Source organism: Coregonus lavaretus (genome assembly GCF_964263955.1).
Source record: "Coregonus lavaretus genome assembly, chromosome: 21".
Lineage (NCBI taxonomy): Eukaryota > Metazoa > Chordata > Actinopteri > Salmoniformes > Salmonidae > Coregonus > Coregonus lavaretus.
The window spans coordinates 17976-37664 of NC_140008.1; the positions used below are offsets into that span (position 1 = coordinate 17976).

Below are 19689 nucleotides of genomic sequence, written 5' to 3' on the forward strand. Positions count from 1 at the left end.
TTTCTCTGTCACATTCCTCCTCTTCTCTTTCTCTGTCACATTCCTCATCTTCTTCTCTGTCACATTCCTCCTTCTCTCTTTCTCTGTCACATTCCTCCTTCTCTCTTTCTCTGTCACATTCCTCCTCTTTCTCTGTCATATTCCTCCTTCTCTTTCTCTGTCACATTCCTCCTCTTCTCCTCTTTCTCTGTCACATTCCTCCTCCTTCTCTTTCTCTGTCACATTCCTCCTTCTCTCTTTCTCTGTCACATTCCTCCTCTTCTTTCTCTGTCACATTCCTCCTCTTCTCTTTCTCTGTCACATTCCTCCTCTTCTCTTTCTCTGTCACATTCCTCATCTTCTTCTCTGTCACATTCCTCCTTCTCTCTTTCTCTGTCACATTCCTCCTTCTCTATTTCTCTGTCAAATTCCTCCTTCTCTTTCTCTGTCACATTCCTCCTTCTCTCTTTCTCTGTCACATTCCTCCTTCTCTTTCTCTGTCACATTCCTCCTTCTCTCTTTCTCTGTCATATTCCTCCTCTTCTCTTTCTCTGTCACATTCCTCCTTCTCTCTTTCTCTGTCATATTCCTCCTCTTCTCTTTCTCTGTAACATTCCTCCTTCTCTCTTTCTCTGTCATATTCCTCCTCTTCTCTTTCTCTCTCACATTCCTCCTTCTCTCTTTCTCTGTCACATTCCTCCTCTTCTCTTTCTCTGTCACATTCCTCCTCTTCTTCTCTGTCACATTCCTCCTCTTCTTCTCTGTCACATTCCTCCTCTTCTTCTCTGTCACATTCCTCCTTCTCTCTTTTTCTGTCACATTCCTCCTTCTCTCTTTCTCTGTCACATTCCTCCTTCTCTTTCTCTGTCACATTCCTCCTTCTCCTCTTTCTCTGTCACATTCCTCCTTCTCTTCTCCTCTGTCACATTCCTCCTTCTCTCTTTCTCTGTCACATTCCTCCTCTTCTTCTCTGTCACATTCCACCTCTTCTTCTCTGTCACATTCCTCCTTCTCTCTTTCTCTGTCACATTCCTCCTCTTCTTCTCTGTCACATTCCTCCTTCTCCTCTTTCTCTGTCACATTCCTCCTTCTCTTTCTCTGTCACATTCCTCCTCTTCTCTTTCTCTGTCACATTCCTCCTTCTCTCTTTCTCTGTCACATTCCTCCTCTTCTCTTTCTCTGTCACATTCCTCCTCTTCTTTCTCTGTCACATTCCTCCTCTTCTTTCTCTGTCACATTCCTCCTCTTCTTTCTCTGTCACATTCCTCCTTCTCTTTCTCTGTCACATTACTCCTTCTCTCTTTCTCTGTCACATTCCTCCTTCTCTCTTTCTCTGTCACATTCCTCCTCTTCTCTTTCTCTGTCACATTCCTCCTTCTCTTTCTCTGTCACATTCCTCCTTCTCTCTTTCTCTGTCACATTCCTCCTTCTCTCTTTCTCTGTCACATTCCTCCTTCTCCTCTTTCTCTGTCACATTCCTCCTTCTCTCTTTCTGTCACATTCCTCCTTCTCCTCTTTCTCTGTCACATTTCTCCTTCTCCTCTTTCTCTGTCACATTCCTCCTCTTCTTTCTCTGTCACATTCCTCCTTCTCCTCTTTCTCTGTCACATTCCTCCTTCTCCTCTTTCTCTGTCACATTCCTCCTTCTCTCTTTCTCTGTCACATTCCTCCTTCTCTCTTTCTCTGTCACATTCCTCCTCTTCTTCTCTTTCACTCTATCACATACATGCTGTCTCCAGGAATTTGGTTCAACATTCTCAGTGGAATCAGCAAGTTTTCTGTCATTACAAATGTAAGTCTCTGTGTGTGTGTGTTTGTGTGTGTGGGCGCGCGTGTGTGTGTATCTGTAAATAATGAGTTATTTTGGTGAGATATCCTTTACTTTGTGTGTGTGTGTGTGTGTGTGTGTGTGTGTGTGTGTGTGTATCTGATATTGAAACGTCTATATTCTGTTAAAGCCTTTCTGACTGTAATGTTTACTAATGTTTCCCTTGTTTATTTCCCTTTTGTTTATTGTCTATTCCACTTGCTTTGGCAACGTAAACATATGTTTCCCATGCCAATAAAGCCCTTTGAATTGAGAGAGAGAGGGGGGGGGGAGGGAGAGGGAAAAAGAGGGAGGGAGAGACCTGGTATTCAGCTAGTCAATCGGTTTGTTGCTCTCTTCTTCAGGCGTTTGTGATCTCGTTTACGTCGGACTTCATTCCTCGGACGGTGTACCAGTACATGTACAGTCAGACAGGCAGCATGCACGGATTCACAGAACACTCCCTGTCCTACTTTAACGTGTCCAACTTTGAGGCTGATTCCTCCCCCTCCTCAACACTATTTACTGGAGTCACCATATGCAGGTAACAATAACTCTGATCTATAACATCTATCCTCTAACCCTGACCTCTAACCCTGACCTCTAACCTCTAACCCTGACCTCTATCCTCTAACCCTGACCTCTAACCCTGACCTCTAACCCTGACCTCTAACCCTGATCTCTATCCTCTAACCCTGACCTCTAACCCTGACCTCTAACCCTGATCTCTATCCTCTAACCCTGACCTCTAATCCTCTAACCCTGACCTCTAACCTCTAACCCTGATCTCTAACCCTGATCTCTAACCCTGACCTCTAACCCTGACCTCTAACCTCTAACCCTGATCTCTATCCTCTAACCCTGACCTCTAACCCTGACCTCTATCCTCTAACCCTGACCTCTAACCCTGACCTCTAACCCTGACCTCTAACCTCTAACCCTGATCTCTATCCTCTAACCCTGACCTCTAACCCTGACCTCTAACCTCTAACCCTGATCTCTATCCTCTAACCCTGACCTCTAACCCTGATCTCTATCCTCTAACCCTGACCTCTAACCTCTAACCCTGACCTCTAACCCTGACCTCTAACCCTGAACTCTAACCTCTAACCCTGACCTCTAACCCTGACCTCTAACCTCTAACCCTGATCTCTATCCTCTAACCCTGACCTCTAACCCTGACCTCTAACCCTGATCTCTAATCTCTAAACCTGACCTCTAACCCTGACCTCTAACCTCTAACCCTGATCTCTATCCTCTAACCCTGACCTCTAACCTCTAACCCTGACCTCTAACCCTGACCTCTAACCTCTAACCCTGATCTCTATCCTCTAACCCTGACCTCTAACCCTGATCTCTATCCTCTAACCCTGACCTCTAACCCTGACCTCTAACCCTGATCTCTATCCTCTAACCCTGACCTCTAACCCTGACCTCTAACCCTGACCTCTAACCCTGACCTCTAACCCTGACCTCTAACCTCTAACCCTGACCTCTAACCCTGACCTCTAACCCTGACCTCTAACCCTGACCTCTAACCCTGACCTCTAACCCTGACCTCTATCCCTGACCTCTAACCTCTAACCCTGACCTCTAACCCTGACCTCTAACCCTGACCTCTAACCCTGACCTCTAACCCTGACCTCTAACCTCTAACCCTGACCTCTAACCCTGACCTCTAACCCTGACCTCTAACCCTGATCTCTATCCTCTAACCCTGACCTCTAACCCTGACCTCTAACCCTGATCTCTAACCTCTAACCCTGACCTCTCTGTCCATCAGATATGAAGACTACAGAGAGGAGCTCAGCCCTACTCCTTCTGAACTCTAACCCTGAGCTCTCTGTCTCTCTGTCCATCAGATATAAAGACTACAGAGATCCACCATGGGGAGCTCAGCCCTACTCCTTCTCTAAACAGTACTGGTCTGTCCTGGCAGCTCGATTGGCCTTTGTCATCTTCTTTCAGGTACAGACCACGCCTAACCCCTGACCTCAGTATCAATCCACCCCTGACTTCTGACCCCAATCCCTGACCTCATCATCAATCCAAAGCCTGTACGCTGAAAGTGGTGAAGGGGGCGGTATACGTTTAATGTTCTGTTGTATCATAATGTAGAACCTTTCTGTTGATAAACCTGTTGTATCTAATGCAGAACCTTAATGTTGAAAACACTGTTGTATTTAATGTAGAACGTTTCTGTTGAAAAAACTGTTGCATCTAATGTAGAACCTTTCTGTTGAAAAACCTATTGTATATAATGTAAAACCTTAATATTGAAAAAGCTGTTGCATCTAATGTAGAACCTTAATGTTGTATCTAATGTATAACCTTTCTGTTGTATCTCATGTAGAACCTTTATGTTGAAAAACCTGTTTTTATCTCATGTAGAACATTTCTGTTGTATCTAATGTAGAACCTTTCTTTGAAAAACCTGTTTTATCTAATGTAGAACCTTTCTGTTGTATCTAATGTAGAACCTTTCTTTGAAAAACCTGTTTTATCTAATGTAGAACCTTTCTGTTGTATCAAATGTAAAACCTTTCCATTGTACCTATTGAGGATGGTAGCTGACTCTATAGCCACTCCTATCTGTCATATCTTTAATCTGAGCCTAGAGGAAAGTCTTTGTCCTCAGGCCTGGAGAGAAGCCAAAGTAATTACGCTACCCAAGAGTGGTAAAGCAGCCTTTACTGGTTCTAACAGCAGACCTATCAGCTTGCTGCCAGCTCTCAGCAAACTGTTGGAAAAAATTATTTGACCAAATACAATGCTATTTCTCTGTAAACTAATTAACAACAGACTTTCAACATGCTTATAGAGAAGGGCACTCAACATGTACTGCACTGACACAAATGACTGATGATTGGTTGAAAGAAATTGATAATAAGAAGATTGTGGGAGCTGTACTGTTAGATTTCAGTGCAGCCTTTGATATTATTGACCATAACCTGTTGGAAAAGCTTGTGTTAAGGCTTTTCAACCTCTGCCATATCGTGGATTCAGAGCTATCTATCTAAGAGAACTCAAAGGGTTTTCTTCAATGGAAGCTTCTCTAATGTCAAACATGTAAAGTGTGGTGTACCGCAGGGCAGCTCTCTAGGCCCTCTACTCTTTTCTATTTTTACCAATGACCTGCCACTGGCATTAAACAAAGAATGTGTGTCCATGTATGCTGATGATTCAACCATTCTGATGTATCTAGTGTAGAACCTTTCTGTTGTATCTTATGTAGAACCTTTCTGTTGTATCCAATGTAGAACCTTGCTGTTGTATCTAATGTAAAACATATCTGCTATATAACCTCTTGTATCCAATGTAGAACCTTTCTGCCGTAGATTCTGTTGTATCTAATGTAGAACCATTCTGTTGTATCTGATGTAGAACCGGTTGTATCTCATGTAGAACCTTTCTGTTGTATCTAATGTAGAAACTTTCTGCTGTAGAACCTGTTTATCTAATTCAGAACATTTCTGTGATATTGTCACGCCCTGGCTCTGGGGACTCTTAAAGGTTGAGCCAGGGTGTGGATTTTCCTATGTTTAGTTTTTCTATGTTTTCGTTCTAGATCGTTTTGATCTATGTTGGCCGGGGTGGTTCCCAATCAGAGGCAGCTGTAGCTCGTTGTCTCTGATTGGGGACCATATTTAGGCAGCCTGTTTTGCACTATTCTTTGTGGGATCTTGTTCCGTAAGGTTTGTTTTGTATTAACCTAGGACTTCACGTATCGTTTGGTTTATTGTTTTGTTCGTGTAGTACAATTAAAGTATGTACGCTTATCACGCTGCGCCTTGGTCCGTGTCTTCAGTCGACGATCGTGACAGAAGATCCCACCATAAGAGGACCAAGCAGCGTGCCCAGGAGGAGAAGATGGCGATGTCCCAGGTGGGCAAATGGTGGTCTTGGGAGGAGATATTTGCGGGCAAAGGTGAATGCCCAGGCAGGAGAGGAGACTGTGGAGGCGCGCTACAGAGAGGAGCAGCGGCAACGCAGAGGGTACCGGCCGAGGAGGAAGCCCGAGAGACAGCCCCAATAAAACATTTTGGGGGGGCTAAAAGGGTGGTTGGCGGAGCCTAGAGGTAGAGCAGAGCCAACTCCACGTACTCAGGCTAGGAAGCGTGAGACTGGGAAGGCTCCGTGTTATGCGGAGCCACGTACTGTACCGCGAGTGTTCCGGCACAGTCCTGTACGTCCTGTGCTAGCACCACGCACGTGTCATGCTAAGGTGGGAATGCAGCCAGGACGGGGTGTGCCGGCTCAACGCTCGTGGCCTCCAGTACCCCTCCTCGGTCCCGGATATCCTGCGCCAGTGCCACGTGCTGTAGCGCCAGTACGAGTGCACAGCCCTGTACGTCCTGTGCTGATGCCTCACAAATATTGTGCGGAAATAGGCATTCAGCCAGGACGGGTTGTCTCAGCGCTCCGCTCCAGACCTCCAGTCCGCCTCCACAGTCCGGTCCGGCCTGTTCCTGTCCCTCGCACCAAGCCTGTGGTTTGTGTCGCCAGCCCGGTCCGGCCTGTTCCTGTCCCACGCACCAAGCCAGTGGTACGCGTCGCCAGCCTGGTCCGGCCTGTTCCTGCCCCTCGCACCAAACCAGTGGTGCGCGTCGCCAGCCCGGTCCAGCCTGTTCCTGTCCCACGCACCAAGACAGTGGTGCGCGTCGCCAGCCCGGTCTGTTCCTGCCCCTCGCACCAAACCAGTGGTGCGCGTCGCCAGCCCGGTCCGGCCTGTTCCTGTCCCTCGCACCAAGCCTGTGGTGCGCGTCGCCAGCCCGGTCCAGCCTGTTCCTGCCCCTCGCACCAAACCAGTGGTGCGCGTCGCCAGCCCGGTCCGGCCTGTTCCTGTCCCTCGCACCAAGCCAGTGGTGCGCGTCATCAGCCCGGTCCGGCCCGTTCCTGCTCCCCGCACCAAGCCAGTGGTGCGCGTCGTCAGCCCGGTCCGGCCCGTTCCTGCTCCCCGCACCAAGCCAGTGGTGCGTGTGTCCAGTCCGGCACGGTCCGTGCCTGTTCCACCGGTTAGCTGCTCCACGCCGGAGCCAGAGCAATCCACTCCACCGGTGTCCAGTCCAGCTCCGGCCAGCGGGGCCAGACCAGATCAGGGGCGCAACGGGGGGGTGGAGAGAGAGTGGTGGTCACGCCCAGATCCACCTCCGAGGCGGAATGCCCACCCGGCCCCTACCCTCTTGTGTTTGTGTGGCGCAGTCGCAGTCCGCGCCTTTGGGGGGGGGGGGGTACTGTCACGCCCTGGCTCTGGGGACTCTTAAATGTTGAGCCAGGGTGTGGATTTGCTTTGTTTAGTTTTTCTATGTTTTCGTTCTAGATCGTTTAGATCTATGTTGGCCAGGGTGGTTCCCAATCAGGGGCAGCTGGAGCTCGTTGTCTCTGATTGGGGACCATACTTAGGCAGCCTTTTGGCATGTTAGGGTGTGGGATCTTGTTCCGTTAAGGTTTGTTTTGGTGTTAACCTAGGACTTCACGTATCGTTTGGTTTGTTGTTTTTGATCGTGTGTTGAGTACGTTAAATAAAATGTACACTTATCACGCTGCGCCTTGGTCCGTGTCTTCAGTCGACGATCGTGACAGATATCTAATGTAGAATCTGTTGTATCTGATGTAAAACCTTTCTGTTGTATCTAATGTAGAACTTGTTGTAACCCTAACCTGTTGTATTTAATGTAGAATAGTTTTGTTTTATGTAATATGTGATATATATTATGTAGAAAGGTTATGTTGTATCTAATGTAGAACCGTTATGTTGTATTTAATGTAGAACATTTCTGTTGTATCGAATGTAGAACCTCTTGTATCTAATTTATAACCGTTCTCTTGTATTTAATGTAGAATCTGTTGTATCTAATGTAAAACCTTTCTGTTGTATCTATTGTCAAACCTTTCTGTTGTATCTAATGTAGAACATTTCTGCTTTAGAACATGTTGTATCTAATGTAGATCCTTTCTGTTGTAGAACCTTTCTGTATTTTCTAATGTATAATCTTCCTGTTATATCTAATGTAGAACCTTTATATTGTATCTAATTTAGAACATTTCTGTTGTAGCCAACGTAGAACCATTCTGTTTTAACTAATGTAGAACCCTTCTGTTGTACCTAGTGTAGAACATGTTGTGTCTAATGTAGAACCTTTTTGTTGTATCTAATGTAGAACCTTTCTATAATATGTAATGTAGAACATTTCTGTTGCATCTAATATAGAACCTTTCTGTTGTATCTAATGTAGAACCTGTTCTAGCTGATGTAGAACCTGTTGTATCTAATGTAGAACCTTTCTATTGTATATAATGTAGCACTTTTCTGCTTTAGAACCTGTTGTATCAAATTTAGAACCTTTCTGTTAGATCTAATATATATTAATAATCTGTTGTATCTAATGTACAACCTTTGTTTTATCTAATTTATAACCTCTTTAATCTAATGTAGAACCTTTTTGTTGTATTTAATGTAGAACGATTCTGATGTATCTAATGTAGAACCTCGTATCTAATTTTTAACCTTTTTGTATAACCTGTTGTATCTAATTTTTAACCCTTTTTTTCTAGCTGATGTATAACCTGTTGTATCTAATGTAGAACCTGTTGTATCTAGTGTATAACCCGTTGTATCTAGTGTAGAACCTGTTGTATCTAGTGTAGAACGTGTTGTATCTAATGTATAACCTGTTGTATCTAGTGTATAACCTGTTGTATCTAATGTAGATCCTTTCTGCTTTAGAACATGTTGTATCTAATGTAGATCCTTTCTGTTGTAGAACCTTTCTGTTGTTTCTAATGTATAATCTTCCTGTTATATCTAATGTAGAACCTTTTATATTGTATCTAATTTAGAAAATTTCTGTTGTAGCCAATGTAGAACCATTCTGTTTTAACTAATGTAGAACCTTTTTGTTGTACCTAGTGTAGAACATGTTGTGTCTAATGTAGAACCTTTCTGTTGTACCTAGTGTAGAACATGTTGTGTCTAATGTAGAACATTTCTGTTGTACCTAGTGTAGAACATGTGTCTAATGTAGAACCTTTTTGTTGTATCTAATGTAGAACCTTTCTATAATATGTAATGTAGAACATTTCTGTTGCATCTAATATAGAACCTTTCTGTTGTATCTAATGTAGCACTTTTCTGCTTTAGAACCTGTTGTATCAAATTTAGAACCTTTCTGTTAGATATAATATATAATAATAATCTGTTGTATCTAATGTAAAACCTTTGTTTTTTCTAATTTATAACCTCTTTAATCTAATATAGAACCTTTTTGTTGTATTTAATGTAGAACGATTCTGATGTATCTAATGTAGAACCTCGTATCTAATTTTTTACCTTTTTGTATAACCTGTTGTATCTAATTTTTAACCCTTTTTTTTCTAGCTGATGTATAACCTGTTGTATCTAATGTATAACCTGTTGTATCTAGTGTATAACATGTTGTATCTAGTGTAGAACCTGTTGTATCTAGTGTAGAACCTGTTGTATCTAGTGTATAACCTGTTGTATCTAATGTAGAACCTGTTGTAGCTAATGTATAACCTGTTGTATCTAGTGTAGAACCTGTTGTATCTAGTGTAGAACCTGTTGTATCTAATGTATAACCTGTTGTATCTAGTGTAGAACCTGTTGTATCTAATGTATAACCTGTTGTATCTAGTGTAGAACCTGTTGTATCTAGTGTAGAACCTGTTGTATCTAGTGTAGAACCTGTTGTATCTAGTGTAGAACCTGTTGTATCTAATGTATAACCTGTTGTATCTAGTGTAGAACCTGTTGTATCTAGTGTAGAACCTGTTGTATCTAGTGTAGAACCTGTTGTATCTAGTGTAGAACCTGTTGTATCTAATGTATAACCTGTTGTATCTAGTGTAGAACCTGTTGTATCTAGTGTATAACCTGTTGTATCTAGTGTAGAACCTGTTGTATCTAATGTATAACCTGTTGTATCTAATGTAGAACCTGTTGTATCTAATGTAGAACCTGTTGTATCTAGTGTAGAACCTGTTGTATCTAGTGTAGAACCTGTTGTATCTAGTGTAGAACCTGATGTATCTAGTGTATAACCTTTTGTATCTAATGTATAACCTGTTGTATCTAGTGTAGAACCTGTTGTATCTAGTGTAGAACCTGTTGTATCTAATGTATAACCTGTTGTATCTAATGTATAACATTTTGTATCTAGTGTAGAACCTGTTGTATCTAGTGTAGAACCTGTTGTATCTAATGTATAACCTGTTGTATCTAATGTATAACCTGTTGTATCTAATGTAGAACCTGTTGTATCTAATGTATAACCTGTTGTATCTAATGTATAACCTGTTGTATCTAGTGTAGAACCTGTTGTATCTAGTGTAGAACCTGTTGTATCTAATGTATAACCTGTTGTATCTAATGTATAACCTGTTGTATCTAATGTAGAACCTGTTGTATCTAATGTATAACCTGTTGTATCTAATGTATAACCTGTTGTATCTAGTGTAGAACCTGTTGTATCTAATGTATAACCTGTTGTATCTAATGTATAACCTGTTGTATCTAATGTATAACCTGTTGTATCTAATGTATAACCTGTTGTATCTAGTGTAGAACCTGTTGTATCTAATGTATAACCTGTTGTATCTAATGTATAACCTGTTGTATCTAGTGTAGAACCTGTTGTATCTAATGTAGAACCTGTTGTATCTAATGTATAACCTGTTGTATCTAGTGTAGAACCTGTTGTAGCTAATGTATAACCTGTTGTATCTAATGTATAACCTGTTGTATCTAGTGTAGAACCTGTTGTAGCTAATGTATAACCTGTTGTATCTAATGTATAACCTGTTGTATCTAATGTAGAACCTGTTGTATCTAATGTATAACCTGTTGTATCTAACGTATAACCTGTTGTATCTAATGTATAACCTGTTGTATCTAGTGTAGAACCTGTTGTAGCTAATGTATAACCTGTTGTATCTAATGTATAACCTGTTGTATCTAGTGTAGAACCTGTTGTAGCTAATGTATAACCTGTTGTATCTAATGTATAACCTGTTGTATCTAGTGTAGAACCTGTTGTATCTAGTGTATAACCTGTTGTATCTAATGTATAACCTGTTGTATCTAATGTATAACCTGTTGTATCTAGTGTAGAACCTGTTGTATCTAGTGTATAACCTGTTGTATCTAGTGTAGAACCTGTTGTATCTAATGTATAACCTGTTGTATCTAGTGTAGAACCTGTTGTAGCTAATGTATAACCTGTTGTATCTAATGTATAACCTGTTGTATCTAGTGTAGAACCTGTTGTATCTAGTGTAGAACCTGTTGTATCTAATGTATAACCTGTTGTATCTAACGTATAACCTGTTGTATCTAATGTATAACCTGTTGTATCTAGTGTAGAACCTGTTGTATCTAATGTATAACCTGTTGTATCTAATGTATAACCTGTTGTATCTAGTGTAGAACCTGTTGTATCTAGTGTATAACCTGTTGTATCTAACGTATAACCTGTTGTATCTAATGTAGAACCTGTTGTATCTAGTGTAGAACCTGTTGTATCTAATGTATAACCTGTTGTATCTAGTGTATAACCTGTTGTATCTAGTGTAGAACCTGTTGTATCTAATGTATAACCTGTTGTATCTAATGTATAACCTGTTGTATCTAGTGTAGAACCTGTTGTATCTAATGTATAACCTGTTGTATCTAATGTAGAACCTGTTGTATCTAGTGTAGAACCTGTTGTAGCTAATGTATAACCTGTTGTAGCTAATGTATAACCTGTTGTATCTAGTGTATAACCTGTTGTATCTAGTGTAGAACCTGTTGTATCTAGTGTAGAACCTGTTGTATCTAGTGTATAACCTGTTGTATCTAGTGTAGAACCTGTTGTATCTAGTGTAGAACCTGTTGTATCTAATGTATAACCTGTTGTAGCTAATGTATAACCTGTTGTATCTAATGTATAACCTGTTGTATCTAATGTAGAACCTGTTGTATCTAGTGTATAACATGTTGTATCTAGTGTAGAACCTGTTGTATCTAGTGTAGAACCTGTTGTATCTAGTGTATAACCTGTTGTATCTAATGTAGAACCTGTTGTAGCTAATGTATAACCTGTTGTATCTAGTGTAGAACCTGTTGTATCTAGTGTAGAACCTGTTGTATCTAATGTATAACCTGTTGTATCTAGTGTAGAACCTGTTGTATCTAATGTATAACCTGTTGTATCTAGTGTAGAACCTGTTGTATCTAGTGTAGAACCTGTTGTATCTAGTGTAGAACCTGTTGTATCTAGTGTAGAACCTGTTGTATCTAATGTATAACCTGTTGTATCTAGTGTAGAACCTGTTGTATCTAGTGTAGAACCTGTTGTATCTAGTGTAGAACCTGTTGTATCTAGTGTAGAACCTGTTGTATCTAATGTATAACCTGTTGTATCTAGTGTAGAACCTGTTGTATCTAGTGTATAACCTGTTGTATCTAGTGTAGAACCTGTTGTATCTAATGTATAACCTGTTGTATCTAATGTAGAACCTGTTGTATCTAATGTAGAACCTGTTGTATCTAGTGTAGAACCTGTTGTATCTAGTGTAGAACCTGTTGTATCTAGTGTAGAACCTGTTGTATCTAGTGTATAACCTTTTGTATCTAATGTATAACCTGTTGTATCTAGTGTAGAACCTGTTGTATCTAGTGTAGAACCTGTTGTATCTAATGTATAACCTGTTGTATCTAATGTATAACATTTTGTATCTAGTGTAGAACCTGTTGTATCTAGTGTAGAACCTGTTGTATCTAATGTATAACCTGTTGTATCTAATGTATAACCTGTTGTATCTAATGTAGAACCTGTTGTATCTAATGTATAACCTGTTGTATCTAATGTATAACCTGTTGTATCTAGTGTAGAACCTGTTGTATCTAGTGTAGAACCTGTTGTATCTAATGTATAACCTGTTGTATCTAATGTATAACCTGTTGTATCTAATGTAGAACCTGTTGTATCTAATGTATAACCTGTTGTATCTAATGTATAACCTGTTGTATCTAGTGTAGAACCTGTTGTATCTAATGTATAACCTGTTGTATCTAATGTATAACCTGTTGTATCTAATGTATAACCTGTTGTATCTAATGTATAACCTGTTGTATCTAGTGTAGAACCTGTTGTATCTAATGTATAACCTGTTGTATCTAATGTATAACCTGTTGTATCTAGTGTAGAACCTGTTGTATCTAATGTAGAACCTGTTGTATCTAATGTATAACCTGTTGTATCTAGTGTAGAACCTGTTGTAGCTAATGTATAACCTGTTGTATCTAATGTATAACCTGTTGTATCTAGTGTAGAACCTGTTGTAGCTAATGTATAACCTGTTGTATCTAATGTATAACCTGTTGTATCTAATGTAGAACCTGTTGTATCTAATGTATAACCTGTTGTATCTAACGTATAACCTGTTGTATCTAATGTATAACCTGTTGTATCTAGTGTAGAACCTGTTGTAGCTAATGTATAACCTGTTGTATCTAATGTATAACCTGTTGTATCTAGTGTAGAACCTGTTGTAGCTAATGTATAACCTGTTGTATCTAATGTATAACCTGTTGTATCTAGTGTAGAACCTGTTGTATCTAGTGTATAACCTGTTGTATCTAATGTATAACCTGTTGTATCTAATGTATAACCTGTTGTATCTAGTGTAGAACCTGTTGTATCTAGTGTATAACCTGTTGTATCTAGTGTAGAACCTGTTGTATCTAATGTATAACCTGTTGTATCTAGTGTAGAACCTGTTGTAGCTAATGTATAACCTGTTGTATCTAATGTATAACCTGTTGTATCTAGTGTAGAACCTGTTGTATCTAGTGTAGAACCTGTTGTATCTAATGTATAACCTGTTGTATCTAACGTATAACCTGTTGTATCTAATGTATAACCTGTTGTATCTAGTGTAGAACCTGTTGTATCTAATGTATAACCTGTTGTATCTAATGTATAACCTGTTGTATCTAGTGTAGAACCTGTTGTATCTAGTGTATAACCTGTTGTATCTAACGTATAACCTGTTGTATCTAATGTAGAACCTGTTGTATCTAGTGTAGAACCTGTTGTATCTAATGTATAACCTGTTGTATCTAGTGTATAACCTGTTGTATCTAGTGTAGAACCTGTTGTATCTAATGTATAACCTGTTGTATCTAATGTATAACCTGTTGTATCTAGTGTAGAACCTGTTGTATCTAATGTATAACCTGTTGTATCTAATGTAGAACCTGTTGTATCTAGTGTAGAACCTGTTGTAGCTAATGTATAACCTGTTGTAGCTAATGTATAACCTGTTGTATCTAGTGTATAACCTGTTGTATCTAGTGTAGAACCTGTTGTATCTAGTGTAGAACCTGTTGTATCTAGTGTATAACCTGTTGTATCTAGTGTAGAACCTGTTGTATCTAGTGTAGAACCTGTTGTATCTAATGTATAACCTGTTGTAGCTAATGTATAACCTGTTGTATCTAATGTATAACCTGTTGTATCTAATGTAGAACCTGTTGTATCTAGTGTAGAACCTGTTGTATCTAATGTATAACCTGTTGTATCTAATGTATAACCTTTTGTATCTAATGTATAACCTGTTGTATCTAATGTATAACCTGTTGTATCTAATGTATAACCTGTTGTATCTAATGTAGAACCTGTTGTATCTAATGTATAACCTGTTGTATCTAATGTATAACCTGTTGTATCTAGTGTAGAACCTGTTGTATCTAGTGTAGAACCTGTTGTATCTAATGTATAACCTGTTGTATCTAATGTATAACCTGTTGTATCTAATGTAGAACCTGTTGTATCTAATGTATAACCTGTTGTATCTAATGTATAACCTGTTGTATCTAGTGTAGAACCTGTTGTATCTAATGTATAACCTGTTGTATCTAATGTATAACCTGTTGTATCTAATGTATAACCTGTTGTATCTAATGTATAACCTGTTGTATCTAGTGTAGAACCTGTTGTATCTAATGTATAACCTGTTGTATCTAATGTATAACCTGTTGTATCTAGTGTAGAACCTGTTGTATCTAATGTAGAACCTGTTGTATCTAATGTATAACCTGTTGTATCTAGTGTAGAACCTGTTGTAGCTAATGTATAACCTGTTGTATCTAATGTATAACCTGTTGTATCTAGTGTAGAACCTGTTGTAGCTAATGTATAACCTGTTGTATCTAATGTATAACCTGTTGTATCTAATGTAGAACCTGTTGTATCTAATGTATAACCTGTTGTATCTAACGTATAACCTGTTGTATCTAATGTATAACCTGTTGTATCTAGTGTAGAACCTGTTGTAGCTAATGTATAACCTGTTGTATCTAATGTATAACCTGTTGTATCTAGTGTAGAACCTGTTGTAGCTAATGTATAACCTGTTGTATCTAATGTATAACCTGTTGTATCTAGTGTAGAACCTGTTGTATCTAGTGTATAACCTGTTGTATCTAATGTATAACCTGTTGTATCTAATGTATAACCTGTTGTATCTAGTGTAGAACCTGTTGTATCTAGTGTATAACCTGTTGTATCTAGTGTAGAACCTGTTGTATCTAATGTATAACCTGTTGTATCTAGTGTAGAACCTGTTGTAGCTAATGTATAACCTGTTGTATCTAATGTATAACCTGTTGTATCTAGTGTAGAACCTGTTGTATCTAGTGTAGAACCTGTTGTATCTAATGTATAACCTGTTGTATCTAACGTATAACCTGTTGTATCTAATGTATAACCTGTTGTATCTAGTGTAGAACCTGTTGTATCTAATGTATAACCTGTTGTATCTAATGTATAACCTGTTGTATCTAGTGTAGAACCTGTTGTATCTAGTGTATAACCTGTTGTATCTAATGTAGAACCTGTTGTATCTAGTGTAGAACCTGTTGTATCTAATGTATAACCTGTTGTATCTAGTGTATAACCTGTTGTATCTAGTGTAGAACCTGTTGTATCTAATGTATAACCTGTTGTATCTAATGTATAACCTGTTGTATCTAGTGTAGAACCTGTTGTATCTAATGTATAACCTGTTGTATCTAATGTAGAACCTGTTGTATCTAGTGTAGAACCTGTTGTAGCTAATGTATAACCTGTTGTAGCTAATGTATAACCTGTTGTATCTAGTGTATAACCTGTTGTATCTAGTGTAGAACCTGTTGTATCTAGTGTAGAACCTGTTGTATCTAGTGTATAACCTGTTGTATCTAGTGTAGAACCTGTTGTATCTAGTGTAGAACCTGTTGTATCTAGTGTATAACCTGTTGTATCTAGTGTAGAACCTGTTGTATCTAGTGTAGAACCTGTTGTATCTAATGTATAACCTGTTGTAGCTAATGTATAACCTGTTGTATCTAATGTATAACCTGTTGTATCTAATGTAGAACCTGTTGTATCTAGTGTAGAACCTGTTGTATCTAATGTATAACCTGTTGTATCTAATGTATAACCTTTTGTATCTAATGTATAACCTGTTGTATCTAATGTAGAACCTGTTGTATCTAATGTAGAACCTGTTGTATCTAGTGTAGAACCTGTTGTATCTAATGTATAACCTGTTGTATCTAATGTATAACCTGTTGTATCTAATGTATAACCTGTTGTATCTAGTGTAGAACATGTTGTATCTAATGTAGAACCTTTCTGTTGTATCTAATACACAACCTTTCTGCTGTCAAACCTGTTGTATCTAATGTAGAATGTGTTGTATCTAATGTAGAACCTTTCTGTTGTATCTAATGTAGAACCTTTCTGTTGTATCTAATGTAGAACCTGTTGTATTTCATGTAGAACCTTTCTGTTGTATTTAATGTAGAACCTATTATAATGGTTCTAATGTAGAACCTTTATGTTGTATCTAATGTAGAACATGTTGGATCTAATGTAGAACCTTTATGTTGTATTTAATATATAACCTTTTGTAATGGTTCTAATATATAACTTTTCTTTTGTAGAACCTGGCGATGTTCCTGAGCATGCTGGTGGCCTGGTTGATCCCTGATGTTCCTCGTTCTCTTAGAGAACAGGTCAGGAAAGAGAACATGTTGCTGATGGAGTTCCTTGTTCAGGATGAACAGGAGGCCCTACGCTCCAGACTTCCACACCACTCCCCCACACCACACATTGACATAGTGGTGGAGGGGGCAGTGGGAGAAGAGGGGGAGGAGGAGGAGAAGATGGACAGATCAGGACAAACCATGGACAACCCAGATAGCACTGACCCAGCAGGAGAAGGAGGAGGAGGAGGAGGAGGAGGAGGAGAAGATGGGAGAGGAGAAGAGGGGAAAGAAGGAGAAGGAGAGGGGAGAGAAGAAGGGGTAGGAGAGCAGAGTGAAGGAGTGGGAGAAGGAGAAGGAGAAGGAGCAGAAGGAGACAGAGGAGGAGAAGGGCCAAACCAGGAGGAAGTCACCGTTGTGGACCTGGACTCTGTTATGGACCAGCTGTATCTGTCAGGTAATAACCCTGACCCCTAACCCCTGACCCCTAACCCCTAGTTAGCAGCTGTATCTGTCAGGTAATAACCCTAACCCCTAACCCCTAGTTACCAGCTGTATCTGTCAGGTAATAACCATGACCCCTAACTCCTAGTTACCAGCTGTATCTGTCAGGTAATAACCATGACCCCTAACCCCTAGTTAGCAGATGTATCTGTCAGGTAATAACCATGACCCCTAACTCCTAGTTACCAGCTGTATCTGTCAGGTAATAACCATGACCCCTAACCCCTGACCCCTAACCCCTAGTTAGCAGCTGTATCTGTCAGGTAATAACCCTAACCCCTAACCCCTAGTTACCAGCTGTATCTGTCAGGTAATAACCCTGACCCCTAACCCCTGACCCCTAACCCCTAGTTAGCAGCTGTATCTGTCAGGTAATAACCCTGACCCCTAACCCCTAGTTAGCAGCTGTATCTGTCAGGTAATAACCATGACCCCTAACCCCTAGTTAGCAGCTGTATCTGTCAGTTAATAACCCTAACCCCTAACCCCTGACCCCTAACCCCTAGTTACCAGCTATATCTGTCAGGTAATAACCATGACCCCTAACCCCTAGTTAGCAGCTGTATCTGTCAGGTAATAACCCTGACCCCTAACCCCTCACCCCTCAACCTTAGTTAGCAGCTGTATCTGTCAGGTAATAACCCTGACCCCTAACCCCTCACCCCTCACCCCTAGTTACCAGCTGTATCTGTTAGGTAATAACCCTGACCCCTAACCCCAAACCCCTAGTTAGCAGCTGTATCTGTCAGGTAATAACCCTGACCCCTAACCCCTAGTTAGCAGCTGTATCTGTCAGGTAATAACCCCTGACCCCTAACCCCTAGTTAGCAGCTGTATCTGTCAGGTAATAACCCCTGACCCCTAACCCCTAGTTACCAGCTGTATCTGTCAGGTAATAACTATGACCCCTAACCCCTGACCCCTAACCCCTAGTTACCAGCTGTATCTGTCAGGTAATAACCCTGACCCCTAACCCCTAGTTAGCAGCTGTATCTGTCAGGTAATAACCCTGACCCCTAACCCCTAGTTAGCAGCTGTATCTGTCAGGTAATAACCCCTGACCCCTAACCCCTAGTTAGCAGCTGTATCTGTCAGGTAATAACCCCTGACCCCTAACCCCTAGTTACCAGCTGTATCTGTCAGGTAATAACCATGACCCCTAACCCCTGACCACTAACCCCTAGTTAGCAGCTGTATCTGTCAGGTAATAACCCTGACCCCTAACCCCTGACCCCTAACCCCTAGTTAGCAGCTGTATCTGTCAGGTAATAACCCTGACCCCTAACCCCTGACCCCTAACTCCAAGTTAGCAGCTGTATCTGTCAGGTAATAACCCTGACCCCTAACCCCTAGTTACCAGCTGTATCTGTCAGGTAATAACCCTAACCCCTGACCCCTAACCCCTAGTTAGCAGCTGTATCTGTCAGGTAATAACCCTGACCCCTAACCCCTAGTTACCAGCTGTATCTGTCAGGTAATAACCCTAACCCCTAACCCCTAGTTAGCAGCTGTATCTGTCAGGTAATAACCCTGACCCCTAACCCCTAGTTACCAGCTGTATCTGTCAGGTAATAACCCTAACCCCTGACCCCTAACCCCTAGTTAGCAGCTGTATCTGTCAGGTAATAACCCTGACCCCTAACCCCTAGTTACCAGCTGTATCTGTCAGGTAATAACCCTAACCCCTAACCCCTAGTTAGCAGCTGTATCTGTCAGGTAATAACCCTGACCCCTAACCCCTAGTTAGCAGCTGTATCTGTCAGGTAATAACCCTGACCCCTGACCCCTAGTTACCAGCTGTATCTGTCAGGTAATAACCCTGACCCCTAACCCCTGACCCCTAACCCCTAGTTAGCAGCTGTATCTGTCAGGTAATAACCCTGACCCCTGACCCCTAGTTACCAGCTGTATCTGTCAGGTAATAACCCTAACCCCTAACCCCTGACCCCTAACCCCTAGTTAGCAGCTATATCTGTCAGGTAATAACCCTGACCCCTAACCCCTAGTTAGCAGCTGTATCTGTCAGGTAATAACCCTGACCCCTAACTCCTAGTTACCAGCTGTATCTGTCAGGTAATAACCATGACCCCTAACCCCTGACCCCTAACCCCTAGTTACCAGCTGTATCTGTCAGGTAATAACCCTAACCCCTGACCCCTAACCCCTAGTTAGCAGCTGTATCTGTCAGGTAATAACCCTAACCCCTAACCCCTAGTTAGCAGCTGTATCTGTCAGGTAATAACCCTGACCCCTGACCCCTAGTTACCAGCTGTATCTGTCAGGCAATAACCCTGACCCCTAACCCCTGACCCCTAACCCCTAGTTAGCAGCTGTATCTGTCAGGTAATAACCCTGACCCCTGACC

The 19689-nt window shown here is 40.8% G+C and overlaps 1 protein-coding gene across 1 annotated transcript in view; it reads left to right on the forward strand.

Moving 5' to 3' along the window:
- LOC311148671 (anoctamin-2-like) overlaps positions 1 to 19689 on the forward strand; it is a gene marked incomplete at both ends in the record, with an annotated part of 39085 nt that overhangs the window by 16317 nt on the left and 3079 nt on the right. Inside the window, 4 exons of the mRNA XM_084185651.1 lie at positions 1719 to 1771; positions 2152 to 2330; positions 3649 to 3754; positions 16779 to 17037. Of these exons, the coding sequence (XP_084041777.1) occupies positions 1719 to 1771; positions 2152 to 2330; positions 3649 to 3754; positions 16779 to 17037 (597 nt within the window). The remainder of the gene's footprint in view (positions 1 to 1718; positions 1772 to 2151; positions 2331 to 3648; positions 3755 to 16778; positions 17038 to 19689) is intronic.